Source organism: Leptidea sinapis, chromosome 40 (assembly GCF_905404315.1).
Source record: "Leptidea sinapis chromosome 40, ilLepSina1.1, whole genome shotgun sequence".
NCBI classification, from domain to species: domain Eukaryota; kingdom Metazoa; phylum Arthropoda; class Insecta; order Lepidoptera; family Pieridae; genus Leptidea; species Leptidea sinapis.
In genome coordinates this window covers 4,363,761-4,379,043 of record NC_066304.1, presented here as the reverse complement: position 1 = coordinate 4,379,043, position 15,283 = coordinate 4,363,761, and the positions used below count along the sequence as shown (strand labels likewise).

The 15,283-nt window shown below is 34.5% G+C and overlaps 1 protein-coding gene across 2 annotated transcripts in view; it reads left to right on the top strand.

The window, feature by feature from the left end:
- LOC126976391 (protein scarlet-like) overlaps positions 1-15,283 on the top strand; it is an 82,573-nt gene that overhangs the window by 56,196 nt on the left and 11,094 nt on the right. For both annotated transcript variants that reach the window (XM_050824700.1, XM_050824699.1), the window contains exons 10-11: positions 1,557-1,787; positions 14,514-14,649. In XM_050824700.1, the coding sequence (XP_050680657.1) occupies positions 1,557-1,787; positions 14,514-14,649 (367 nt within the window). The remainder of the gene's footprint in view (positions 1-1,556; positions 1,788-14,513; positions 14,650-15,283) is intronic.

The following is a 15,283-nucleotide window of genomic DNA, read 5'->3' as shown; positions in this document are numbered from 1 at the left end:
TCAAAAAGGCTCGGCAGTGTTGACTATAACCAACAGCAAGCATTAGCAACCTACAAATAAGACTTAAGGATATGTGTAACAGGATTAAGTAGTGTTCATAGCTCGAAATGCTATACTTTCACCACAAAACTTGTCTAAAAACACCATGTTTGCGTGTTTTCTGCTTACTCTTCGCCTTAAAACTTGATTTCGTACTGTTGATTGTTAGTGCACAGAGAGTACGCGCTTTAATTTTGTCTATATCAAAGTGTGCACTGAATAGTTTTAAATCGATGCTTCGTTTTGTTAAGTCATTGTTCTAAATAGACACTGACCGGTACCTTCCATTACAGCCTTGCTTATTGCATTAACATATTTTGTCTACGTAATTTGATTATATATAACTTTTTTTTATGACAGTAAGGAACGAGGACGTTCAACTGTAGGTAATTGATACCACCTGCCTATTGTTATACAGTGCCGCTCAAGATTCCTTAAAAATCACAAAAATTCTGAACGGCACTACAATTGCACTCGTCATCTTGAGACATAAGATGTTAGGTCATATTTGCCCAGTAATTTCACTAGCTACTGCGCCCTTCAGACCAAAACACAGTAACGCTTATACATTTCTGTTTCACGGGAGAAATAGGCGCCGTTGTGGTACCCATAATCTAGCCGGCATCCTGTGCAAAGGAGCGTGCTTCTAGTAAAAAAACTGTTTTGTTTTTGGTCCCTTAACCAAAAGGTCCCTAAACCAAAATAACAGTAAAAAGTATTGATGCTTTTCATATTATCATCAACTGCAGATGAAAGAAGAAGATAGAATCTCTAAGAACTCATTCGAAAGGTTTGATGCGAGTAAAAGTATATCAACATTTATTTTATTTTCGCATCAAACAGTCACAAAATTTACAAATTTAATGTTACATAATTACTGTAGAGAAGACTTATAGTACCGAAAATTACAATGTTAAATTAAATACCTAGTGCTAAACATAAACATAAAGAGTTAAAAATTACAAAAAACGTGTACAATACAATAACTTAACTATATTTTATTAATTACCTAACAATAACTATATTATATTAACAAGATTATATAAGTTTGAGAATTAATTTCTTTCTAAATTCTTTATATGGTAACCCAAAAACATCAATATCAGAAAAATCTTTATTGTAGGAGTTAAGTGCTCGTGGTATAAAGCTAGTCAAAGTATATTTTTTTGTGTAGCGTGGTGGAACAAAGATATTTAATTTACGACAGGAGCAGATGGGAAGTTTGGCGCGTGATGTAAATGATATTTTTGAAAGTAGATAAGGACAGTCAATCTTATTATTTAGAATTTTATAGATACATATAATATCGATGAATTTACGACGATTAACTAGCTAAGAATATTGTATTTTTCAAGAGAGTCTGCATAAGAAGGAGTCATATTATTGGAGTGATAGTTTAAAGTGTTTATAATTTTCTTTTGCACTTTTTCTATGCTATTTTCATGGAACTTATAGTTAGGATTCCATACACTACAACCAAACTACATATCTCATCATTTTATAAATTTCTCCAACAGTTCGTAGGCCTGATAATCTCCATCCCCTACCATGGACACTTCCAAGAGCTGGACCAGCGTGACATACAGAATGCTGAGGGTCTGCTCTACCTCACCATCACCGAGACAATTTTCCTCTTCATCTACGCCGTCTTTATAACATTCCCAAAAGAAGTGCCGATACTGCTTCGAGAGACTGCCAGTGGACTGTACTCTCCGCTGCCTTACTACCTTTCGAAGATGATATTTTGGGTGAGTTTATTATGTTTTTAATATTTATGCGAAATAGTGAAAATGATCCCCAGATACTATATGGGTATTGAAGTTTTCGAGATTTAAATGAGGAAATTTATAATTTTTTTTTACATTGAGTAGCAAAAAAATGTTACTTAAAATTGTACTCGGATGTTTTTTTAATCGCAGTACAACATAAATATATTTTCTAAAAGAACAGAATTATTACATATTAATGTTACGTAAGTAATAAAAAGCCCGCTTGAAATAATGGGCATAATGCTTACTAAAGAAAGTTATCATCCCATCCCATGTAAAATCCCATGGATTGCAGAGAGTAAAGGGATTAATTAACGATTAATGATTAAAATTGGTGAATTGATGAAATTAGTCAATGAGACGCTATTCTAGATTTTAATTGAATAGTTTTCTATTTCTTTTTTCTCATAAATGTGTTCAGTAAGTGTATCTGATAGTTTTTTTTTTTTCACAGTGTATATTTTGTTAATAGTTAATCTACTCCGGTTCCAAATCTGTTAGGGTTGTCGGAATGTATCATCAAAAAATAGATAGGTACACATGTGTTTGTCCATGTTTAGAGGGTAAAGGAAATTAGATTAACTGGTCAAATAAATAGAGGTAATGTGGGTGGAAGTATTGGGATTGACCGCGGACGTACTTAAGAAGACCGGGATAAGTGTAAGAGAACGCGCCACCGACGATCGTCATAAGCCAGTTTTGAATTGATTGTTTTATCAATTGAGTCCTTATCTGCAAGGAAATTCATGTTTGTATTGCTTTTATAGAAAATGGATTATTAAGTGTTGTATGTTGTTCATTGAACATAATAGACGTAGAAAAAACTCTGCAAGTGATTAAAAACCAGTCAAGCACGTGCTCAGGTGCAAAAAAAAAACAACTCGTAATTCTTTCAAGGCAGAATAGTTTATTTGTGCCAGAGCTGTGCCAACAACAAGATACATAAAGAAAAACCTGTATAATTTCGTTGTCAGCGTGTTTCAAATAGCCTACTTTAGTCATAATACTACCTTTTAGATGTATTCTTATTGTGTCTCTGCTTTTTCGAAACAAAATATATAATACTTTTGATTATTTTATTCCCTCATCTAATCATCTTCATCTATATATATATAAAAGTTAATTGCTGTTCGTTAGTCTCGCTAAAACTCGAGAACGACTGGACCGATTTGGCTAATTTTGGTCTTGAATTATTTGTGGAAGTCTAGGGAAGGTTTAAAAGGTTTGAATAAATGTGAAAATGCTCGGAATTAAATAAAAACAACATTTGTTTTTCCATTGATGCCTACCCCGTCGAATTTATTGACGCAACGGTTCGACAGTTATGCTGTGAAACAATTTCATTACAACAACAGGGTGCATTTTTACGAAGCAAATCTTAATGTTATGATATATTATTGACAAATTTAAAAAAAAAAAACATTATTTTGTTTATTATATGCAGAACAACGTCTGTCGGGTCAGCTAGTCTAATATATAAAATTCTCATGTCGCGGTGTTTGTAGTTAAACTCCTTCGAAACGGCTTGACAGATTCTCATGAAATTTTGAGTGCATATTGGGTAGGTCTGAGAATCGGACAACATCTATTTTTCATCCCCCTAAATGTTACGGGTGGTCCAAGCCAAATTTATTTTTAATTTGTTTGACATTTTTTTTTAAATTTGTTTGATTATGAGTCAGCATTAATTAAAATACATACAACTTCAAATTTTCACCCATCTACGATCAACAGTTACTTTTGTATCGCGATTTTAATATCGGCACTACAACGTTTGCTGGGTCAGCTAATCTTAATATTTATTTGTGTAGGTATGATTCAGTATGTATCCCTACTAATATTATAAATGTGAATGTATTTTGATGAAATTTGGTATAGCGATTGTCTAGATTGTGGGGAAGGACATAGGCACATTTTATCGGGAAAATCCATCGTTCCCGTGGGATTTGTGAAAAACTGAAATTCACGTCGTAGAGCTATAACTATACCAATAGTAGGCTTAGTTTGCCATAGAAATCTTCCTCGAAATTAGATTCTTACAATGTGTTGGGAACAGGAGCGAAAACGGGAACCGGAAGCGGGATGAGAACCATATTATTTCGATTTTTCCAACTAGAAGAACTAAATATAAACTAAAACTTAAAAACTATAAAAACATTGTGGAACTTGGCTTGCAGAATATTTAAAAAACATAACCGTTTTCTTAGTTCTCAAACGATTCGTAACAACTAGTAAAATATTTAAATGACACTGAAATAAAAACATTACGGTACATCCAGGACGATACAACATGGGTACCTCATGCATATGATGGTGAAAATTATCGCAAATTGTCACCTACCAGTGGGAGGCTCCTTTTCACAGGATGCCGGCTAGATTATGGGTACCACAACGGCGCCTATTTCTGCCATGAAGCAGTAATGTGTAAGCATTACTGTGTTTCGGTTTGAAGGGCGCCGCAGCTAGTGAAATTACAGGGCAAATGAGACTTAACATCTTATGTCTCAAGGTGTCGAGCGCAATTGTTTGTCAGAATTTTTGGGTTTTTTCTGAGCGGCACTGCATTGTAATGGCTGTTAGTTACCATCAGCTGAACGTCCTGCTCGTCTCGTTCCTTATTTTCATACCTATCACCTCCTTACGGGAATACGTCGAATTATTGTGTAATTAACATAAATATTTACACAATTTTATACAAGTTATCTTTTTTTTTATGACAATAAGAGACGAGACGAGCAGAACGTTCAGCTGATGGTAATTAATACACAAAGCCTTTAATATGTGTGCAGGACAACTATATAATATACTTAGCTAATTTATGCGTCTAGATTGAGTCTCTTGCTGTTAGACGACCGGTAAAAACAGGCCGGGAATATTAGTTTACTGTGCGTGACAAGCTACGTCTTACACTCACGATTTGTATGACACTTTGTGTTAGTCTGCGTGAATTGCTCAAAATAGAGGTTAGTTCTAAACTTAATTTTTTTCGACGTTTTCACAGCTATCATAGTCCGTCTAAAGGTATAAATGTTCAAAGATAATATACAAACTTAAACATACATAATATGTATTTATGTAAATAAATATGACTCGGAAAAAAACATCCATCCATATTCATCATATAAATGTTTACCGGGATTCGAACCCGGAACTTCTAGCTAAGTGGGCACGACTACATTAGCCGTCGACTTCATCTCAATATCATAAGACATTCATTACATCTGTAATGTCCATCTTAATTTACGATCTAGATTACATTTAATAGCCCATTATGATAATTACTGATGAAGAATTCTTTATCTAAGAACAATGAATACGTTGACGACTCCTTTCAGTTAAAAACTGTGAGGTTTGTTGTTTTTATCAATTTTATGTGAAATAATAAAGAAATTAATGAAAACTATTTGCTGTTTAGGTTTATATTTTTTTTATCATAATAAGGAACGAGACGAGCAGGACGTTCAGCTTATGGTAATTGCAATGCAGTGCCGCTAAGGATTTTTAAAAAACCCCAAACATTCTGAGCGGCGCTACAACTGCGCTCGTCACCTTGAGACATAAGATGTTAAGACTCATTTAAACAGTATATTACTAGTTACCGCCCTTCAGACTGAAACACAGTAATGCTTACACATTACTGCTTCACGGCAGAAATAGGGACCGTTGTGGTACCCATAATCTAGCCAGCATCCTGTGCAAAGGAGCCTGGTAAATTTATTATAATAATATTGTTTGTTTATGATTGCGTTAGAACGATAATGCACCGCAATTCGACAGTTGGTGAGGTACATCAAATTCAGTTTAATTTTTTCTTCTTAAGTAACCATATTCATGTAATCTTAAGGCGCGTTATGAAAAATTGATAAGCGTGAAATTTTAAGATGAGCGCGCATCACTATAACACAAAAGTAACAGGTCGAAGTTGTTTCCTAAAATTTTCTGACGTTTGTGCCATCCTTTTTTTTTTGGTTTCTTCGTCCATTATTAGGACAGGTACAGGGTTTAAGTCCATAAAGCCGTATTCATTATTCAATAATTAATTGTCAACGCCATCTTTGCAAGTATTTTACAAAATTGTTCTTTCTTAAAACGTAGAATAGCACAAGGAATAAATCATTTAAATGATTTTTGCTTTGTTAGGGCAAAGAAGTGTTACTTCTTGCATGCAGACACACTTTTTTTTACATTTTATTAGTAGTGTATATTTAATCCCAAATGACGCCAATCAATTAAAAATAACATATTGTTTAGATTTGCAACAGCGACATTTCAAGTGGATTTCTTAATATGCAATTACTGGGGTTGAGCTGCAGGTTATCGACCTTACTTAAACATACATAAATACATATAAAATCCATGACTCAGCAATAAACATCCATATTCATCATATAAATGATTGCACCTACCCTGATTGATGACTGATTGGATTCGAACCCGGGTAGTAGTCAGGGTCACTTGCTGTTCGCCTATATGGGTCGTCTAACCGCCATACTGTAATTACTATTTCAAACTTATGTCAAATCTCACGGCGCGTTTTATACTAAACTAAATTCCAATTTTTACTTTGGCAGTCCTGCCCCTTATTACGTAGTATTTACATCCTCTTTGGTCCAAACCGCTGAAAATAATCTGGCACAACTCTTAATAAATGCGCTTTTATTATGCAAAATTTTATTTTGTACTCGACATGTACGCAGAGTTAATTAAATAAATAAATGGCGTTTAAATATCATACTGGTGTAAAGTCCCGTTTACTAAATATTTAAGATCATCTCCACAGATAAACTCATAAAAATACAGTTGCACTGTATTATACTGCGTTAGTACCAAAGCAGTACCAAGTGATATTGCTGATAGCTGCATCGGAATGATCGTATTGAATATTATTTTTGTTATTTAAAAAAAAAGTACAATATTTATTTTCAGTTGTTAAATACTATTTTTTTCTCCACTTTTATGTGTATATCTCACAGTATAATTATAATTTGTATATATATATATATATATATATATATATATAATATACAAAGTCAATTTCATGCCATTTTTTTTATGAAAATAAGGGACGAGCCGGGCAGGGCGTATCAATTACCATCAGCTGAACGTCCTGCTCGTCATGATCCTTATTTTCAGAAAAAAAACATAGATCCCTGTTTTCCATACAGATATATTCCACTACCGACTACAAACCACCTCTATACAGTAGTATATAGTATAGTAGTATGCTAGCATATGAGCCTTCCTATCGAAACTTCATAGGCCATAAGATCCATAGACATAATTTAATTTTAAATTTCAAAATCAATTTTCTATTCTATTTCTCGGTTATGTATAAAAAGCGTGTTTTTTACTTTTTTTAACTACTTACAATTTATATGTTACTTATGTTCAATGAAAGTGACAATTCGTTGATATTATTATGCCAAAAATTACTTACTGAATTCTATCAACATTGTCAAAGTCAAAGTCAAAAAAATCTTTATTCACTGTAAAACTTTATGAGTTATTTAGTGCAAGTCAGGATGAAGTACAAAAGTTACAATAGCATTCAAATGAGTATAACAATATTCATTAACAAAATTTAGAATTCCAACTATCTTTATCATTCAAATAATCTTTCACGCTATAATAGGCCTTAGATGTTAATTTATTTTTTACGATACATTTAAAATTTTTAATAGGTAACATTTTAATTTCATTTGGGAGTTTATTATAAAATACAACACAATCGACTTTAAAAGATTTAGCAATTTTACGGAGCCTAGTAGATGGAATTGCGAGTTTATGTTTGTTTCGAGTATTGACACTGTGTACATCACTATTCTTTTTAAATTGGCTAATATTTTTATCCGATTGCACTCGATCGATGCATTTCTGCTAAGTCAGATTTATCAATTTTTCGGTCGCTGTGAATTTTACTTTTAATTCGATCATTCTGTAAGAAGCTACAAAAATAAAACGAGTATTCACTCATGGCCTTATTTGGACCATATTACCACAATATTACCGCTTCGTGTGAACTGTATTTAATTTGACAACCATCAGTGTCCGAGTGAGATACGTCAGTAATTGTCTACTTCACGATTTTCTGTAATTATATATTACTAGCTTTGCCCGCGACTTCGTCCGTGTGGTAGTCAAGTCTGACATCGAAGAGTCAGTTTAAATAAATAAATCAAGATCACAATATTTATAAAAGAGACTGACTTATAACAAATATAACGGGATAAAAAGTTTCATAATGAAAACTTACATCTCATTTGAATAAAAAAAAATTGGGAGAATGGTTGACCCTAAAGGCCATCCCTGCAACTTCCCGCGATTTAGAGCTCTTAGAGCTCAAAAATATAATTTGTCTTATTTTGAGCTCTTCGAGCCTAAAGATTCGTCAACGATACCTCACGAACGAATCAAACAATATTGATCGGCTTGGTGGCGATCGACGTGTTTTTTTTTTGATGGTAAGAGCTGATTAGTTTTTGAAATCGATCGGTAGTCTTTTAAAAGTTATTGCAAACAAACAACAGATACAAAAATTATTTGAGATTTCTTAAAGTCTACCGGTCAGAAGTTTGGACTATAAAATTATGCCCTATTTCACCCCCTTGAGGGTTGAATTTTGGAAAACGCTTAAATACGTAACCCATTTTGGCCTAACTCAATTCATACAAAATTTCATACAAATATGTCCATGGCATATAAACTTTCCTACAAACTCTTATCTCCTATTTCATACCCTTGAGGGTCGAAGTTTCAAAAAGTTTTCCTTTCTTAGCGCACACCTATTTTTCTATTCTATATATTCGTGCAAAATTTTGTGGTTCTAAACCCAGTGAGTTTCTGCTGCATCACTACCATCTACAGCATCTGTGATCCACCGTTCATAAATTTTGCTAACTTTCAAATCTAGGGTTCTTAAATTGAGACTTCTAATAATTCTAGCCTTTCAAACATAACCAGGAGTAAGCCATGTGTGTTTTAAGTTCGCAGCAAAGGGGTGTTTTCTGCGAGGCCTGAAACTCGGCCTAACTGTATTGTAAAGGACAATGCAAGCCAGATATTAAAATCTAATAACCAGCCTTTTAGAAAAAGTTACGAGCTTTTTTGTCACACAGCATGGTGGTATGTGGAATAAAGTAATTTGAAAACCGTACTGTACAGGAACGCCAGCCATCCATATGGTGGGGATGATATCCTCATTTGTAGCGTGTCGTTTGAAGGTGGAATTTGGCGGCAAGAATCAGGTCAAACATGATGATGATGGTGATTACTTGTCGAGATAGTCTTGTGTGCGTGGTACTAGCTAGTACATGCCACTCTCACCAAGTTAAGAGGGTGAAGAATGGCCTTCTCGAAGAATCGTCGTAAAAACCTCCTGAACTGTTTATTGATATCATATAACATCATAAACCACATGACATTGATAGCGATAATTTGTCAATTGCAATTGAAAGCGAAGTTGAATGGCGGTGGTCATTCGCTTGAGTGTGACGCTTCGATTGTGTTTTTTTGTTAATATTTTAGCAATTTTTATCTTAGTTTGCGTGTGCCAAGTATAATTTACGTGCGACAAGTGAACTTTTCGCACTCAAATTTTAAAATGGTCAATCGTCTCTTTTTCAATCGCAACAGCGAGCGTCAATATACTACTTTTCCCGCATGAGTAATACAAAAAATATAATCTACAGGAAAAATTTTAAACAAAAAAACAACCGCCTTCAAAAACACTATTCCAAAACAATAGATATAATGTGCACTAAAAAGTATAAAAATAATTGCGTATTTTTATACAATCTAATTAATTTATGTTATTCTAGTTACGATTATTGTTATTTTTGGAATCGGTGTCCTTCGGCCGCAACCCGCTCTCGCCTCCTCACGACTCAAGCACATCTCACCTATAACTATGTATATAGTAACAAACCTATCTTGGATGACACCGACTCCAAAAATTACAATAATCGTAACTAGAATAAGATTAATAATTTAGATTGTATAAATTAATTATAAGTTTTGAGGTAACAAACATATAAAAAAAAAGAAAAAAATACCGACGAATTGTGAACCTCCTCCTTTTTTGAAGTCGGTTAACAATATAGGAACAATGACGTTCTATATAGGACGTCATTGTGTATGAAACATAATAAAGACTCGACATAATTGAGCAATTCACATGTCAGAATTTTAATACAAGCCCACAATCCGGAATAATTACATAGACCAGATCAACCATAATCTAATCCCTATAATCAGAAATGTGTATTCTAACTTGTCTTGATATATTGATCACAATCCACTCAGTATACTCAACAGCTATCAAAGAGGTAATCGATCATTCTGTGCTGTATTTTACAATATTACCAGCATTATCAGTGCAAATATACAAAGTAAATTGCATAAATGAATATAGAAGATGAATGTATAAATAAAAAATGTTATTTCTATGTAAATGTATCTGAATGGATGGATAATTATAATTCAAACTTTGATAAGCTTGTCTGGCGATTGGCATGCGAACTTTGACATCTTTGACTACTGAACTAGAGGCCCCGGGTTTGAATTCCGGTAGGTGCAAACAAATTTAAGAATGTACATCGTATTAAATTTATAGTTGCCTTGCACCCATAGTACATGCTATGTTTAGTTTGGGGCACGAAAGAGCTAAGTGGAACCATCTTACGCTAATCAGAGTTCCATTTGGTTTCCAACCGGTAGTGACAAGAATTGTGTAGGAATCTTAAGAAATTAAAAAACTTTTCATTGCTGGATACGACTGTATACTAAACTTACAAAATACGTCTACTAATGACGTTACAACTCAACCAGCTGTCCCAAAAAATAAATTTTGTAACTCTAGCTTGTTGATGGATTTAGTTTATTTTCGGCGCGTGATTTAAATTGGGTATTTTGTTTAGGTTAGATAGGTGTTATTCCCGAAACTTTATCTGCTCGTTCTTCATAATAATAATTTAATGGGTCATGTATCAAATAAAATAAAACAACATTCACTGTAACCCTAAGCTCACTACATTACTTTAAATTTTAACCTTTTCTGATATTTGTGGAAACAAATGCATTGACAAATACACTGGCCTGCAAAAGTAAGTATCACACTTTTCAAATTAATTTTTTTTCTTAACTATAGAAGGTAGAGATTTAAGATTAAAAACGTTTTGTTGCAAATTTTATAGACTTTAATTCTTAGAAACTAAAATTATGCATAAGTAACATTTTTAACTTAAAAAAGATAAAACAATGAAAATAGACATTTTTAGTTAAGTGTAAAAAAATTCAACTAAAATGTATAACATGTTATTTAATTTTTAATAACTGGTATTGCCTCCTTGAGCTCTGATTACAGCTTCAAGCCGGTTTGGCATACTGAACACTAGGTTTCGGAGCCGATGTTGGGGAATATTCTCCCATTCTTCTACCAGGGCCTGCTTTAGTGCCCTGAGGGTAGTTAGGTGGTGGTCTGCGATTTCTGACTAGCCTCCCAAGCTCATCCCAGGCGTGTTCAATCGGGTTGAGATCAGGACTTCTTGATGGCCAAGCCATCACGCTGATACCGACTTCCTGAATATACTCTTGTACGATATGAGCCGTGTGTGGCCGGGCATTATCATGCATCAGCATCGATCCATCACCCATATTTGCTAAATACGGCCCTGCATACTCATTCAGAATCTCTTGAGCATATCTTTGCCCAGTGAGGGTGCCATTTTCTATGGCTACTAGCTCTGTGCGACCTTCTGAAGATATGCCAGCCCATACATGTACACTGCCTCCACCGTATTGGACTCTTTCTGAGATGCAGGCTTGAAGGTATCGCTCACCAGGTCACCTGTAAACACTTCGCCTTCCATCAGAAGTGTAAAGGGAGAATCGAGACTCATTCGTCTTCATCCCACTGTATGTGTTCACGGGCGTATCGCAGTCTCGCTACTCGATGCTGTCTCTCGAGTTTTGGGCCACTCGCTGGTCTTCGGGGTTTCAAATTTGCTTCAGCAAGTCTTCTTCTCACTGTACTGTCACTAATGTAGTCCCTCCGGGTCTGAAGTAGCTGTTGCTGGACTTCAACTGCATTTTGGTGGCGATTTCTTAACACAGTAGAAATAATATAACGATCTTCTCGGGCACTGGTACACCTGGGTCTGCCATTACAAGGTCTCCTCAGATGGTGTCCAGTCTCTTCGTACCTTCGCTTTACCTTCTGGACCGTTCGTACCGTCACACCCACCATTCTTGCAGTGCGACTCATACTGATGCCTAGTTTCAGAAAAGCCATGATCCTAGCACATTCTTCAACCGAAAGAGGCATGATAAATATATATTATGTGCTTTTTAGCATACATTTTTAAAACAAGACCCATCGATCTTGAAAAAAAATTAAAACAGAAAGAAAAATGTGAATGGTAAAATTGTAATTCGGAAACGTCCACTTTGAAAAAGGAATAGTTTTGTTTTTGAAGTTTTTTTTCAGCCAATTCTTAAAAGAAGGTTACCGACTATAATGTTTTTATGTACAAAATTAAATTCTCTTTGGAGTCCTTTTTATTTCAAAAGTATATCTTGTGAACTTAAAACGTTATCCCAATTTTAAAAGTGTGATACTTACTTTTGAAGGCCAGTGTAGGTTTAACCTCAACTACCTCTCTTGTTCTCACTTAAAACAGTGTTTGTTTTATTAGGTTGATAGATATTGATAGCTTAAGTACGAGAATGTAAGTTGGTAATATCGGGCTATGATTTGAACTTCTTCTCTTTCAACTGCTTCCGCTCTTTTCTATGTTTAGCTATCCTACATCATGCATCATCGTCCTTAACTTACTTGACAATCTTCTGCATTGTCCTTTTTTTAATTTTCATAAGTACTCTTTTTACATAATTATATACATCTTGTCAAAGTTTGACAGTTTAAAAACAATTAATAATGAGTACACACTGAACTACTAGGTATTTCCTTTAAACTAAACTATTAAAACTATAAAAAAGAAATAATGTACCTGAGCTATGAAAAAGTAAGTTAAATTGTAAATGTTGTCAATTATTGGATGTTAAGACAGCATGCCTCGTTTATCATATTTAAAAGAAAATCATTTATCGACAATTACTAGAAATTGACGTGACAAAAGCGGAGTTAGCGTATAAAATTAATGACTCGAATGCGACACATGCCAAAATATGTAAATACAACCCTCTTTGGCCTTATATGGCACATTTAATTATCAATTGTTTTGTAATACGGCTAAGTAACTTACATCGCCATTATAACGATCCAGTTAACAGGCATGATAACAGATTTTAGCTTTCACTTCAATAATTCCAGTACACGTCTACTATTTAAGATAAATACAGCAGCCAAAAAAGATATATAGCTAATAAGTGTATTTCTATCAATTTAATTTAAATTATGCCCGAAAATGTAGCCAATTATGATAACGACATATACAATAAAAAAACCGAATGAATTTGGGAATCAAAGACCGAAACGAATTACGCAAATTGGACTGATTGTTGTAATAAGTGTATCAAGTGTCAACCTGTCAAGAGTTTCTCGCCGCCTCCGCAGTACTGCCGTGACCACGATTCATGCAATGGGATCGAAATATCGGTTTCAAATAAATATAATATGTATCGTGAGTACCCGTTATAATAAGTACTTTGTTAAAATTCCACGATGGTATCAGTTTAAAAACATATGTTGCGACCACGAGCAGATATACGGTTTGGCAAGCTTTCCGTAAAACGTGTACGGACGAAAGAATCAGAAACTATCTGTAAACAACTGTTCTTACCTATAAAAATAGGCTGGTGCAATAGTTCAATCTATTGACAAAGCGAAGTATATAGAGCCCACAACGAACGAAGAATAATAATAAAAAAATTGATTAATTCGAGTATTAAACATTCAAATAAAATACTTTTAGAAGGATCTAAATAACAATACAATTAAATTACATTTACATGCATTTTAATCCTTTAAAAAGTATTTTAATTATATAAAAGTAATTATATGTATTCACAACACATCAATATTTATAACTATATTTACAATGCTATAATTACTATCATGTCGGGGAAGTGTACAAAGAATACTGGCAGCATTTGCATTTTGAATAGCCAGGCTGATCCGTTGACCGAAATAGCTCTCAGCGCTTTTTTTATGGAAAAGGAGGACAAACGAGCGTTCGGGTCACCCGGTATTAAGTGATCACCATCGCCCACGTTCTCTTGCAACACCAGAGGAATAACTGGGGCGCTGCCGGCCTTTAAGGAAGGTGTAGGGCGCTGTTTTAAGGTACCCATGTCGTATCGTCTCGGAAACACCGTACCGTTGTAGTACCGTCACACTTCCGCATGAGTTTTCAGTAGCACTATTAAGTCTTGTAGATAGTATTTTGTACATTCTCTGTGCCTCTGGACCCCATGTGCCAAGTGTCTTGATACAAAGTGAATTTAATCAATTAGTAGCTTTAATTAGCTACATGACAGTAAATTTAATCAAAATTCCAACTTATTTTGCAACCGTTAACGGCTTTTGCGGAAAGATAAGGTGGACTTCTATTAGGTCACATCCTTGACTCTTGAGGATTAAAACTGTTTAGCTGACAGCGGTGTTTATAACCTGTTTTAACTGCCTTATCGTTTTAAGTACAGTCTTAACTGTTACATATAATCTACAGCATATGTTCGATGTTACAGATACCCCGCGCTGTGATAGAGCCGATTCTGTTCGCGACCCTGGTATTCACAGTGGCTGGTCTCCAAGGCGGCTTCGCAAACTGGGTTGGCTTCTGTTTCGTTTGCGTACTCTGCGCAAATTACGCAAATGCATATGGTAATATATCATTCATTATTTAACCTTTCACACGAATAAAATATAATATTATTACTATCCTAGCCCCACAAAACTCCTCCTTTTTTGCAAATTTTCAGCGTACATAGAATTTATATATAAAGGCATAAAAGGCAATTATTTTCTCAAAATTGATTCCTTTGGGAGTTCTTTTTGATGTCAGTTCAAACACTACCAGTGGGAGGCTCTTTTGCACCGGATGCCGGCTTGATTATGGGTACCACAACGGCGCCTATTTCTGCCGTGAAGCAATAATGTGTGCATTGTAATGGGCAGGGCGTATAAATTACAATCAGCTCAATGTCGTGCTTGTCTCGTCCCTTACTTTCATAAAAAGAAACTACCACTGCTTCGGAAACAAATGGCGCTCTGAGAGAGAAGAAACGGCGTAAGAAACTCTCCCAGCATGTTTTTTTTGCGCTCTTTACAAAAATTATACAACAAATATAAAAGTTATTGATTTACCTATATTGTTACTGACACGAGATAAACTTGAATGGGAAAGCAGTTTTTATTGAATTACATAGTTAGGCCCATTGTACATTCATCTATACTATTTGTCATTCATTTCTGATCAGATAAAAGGTAAGAACATTAACTAATCTCTTTGGATCTA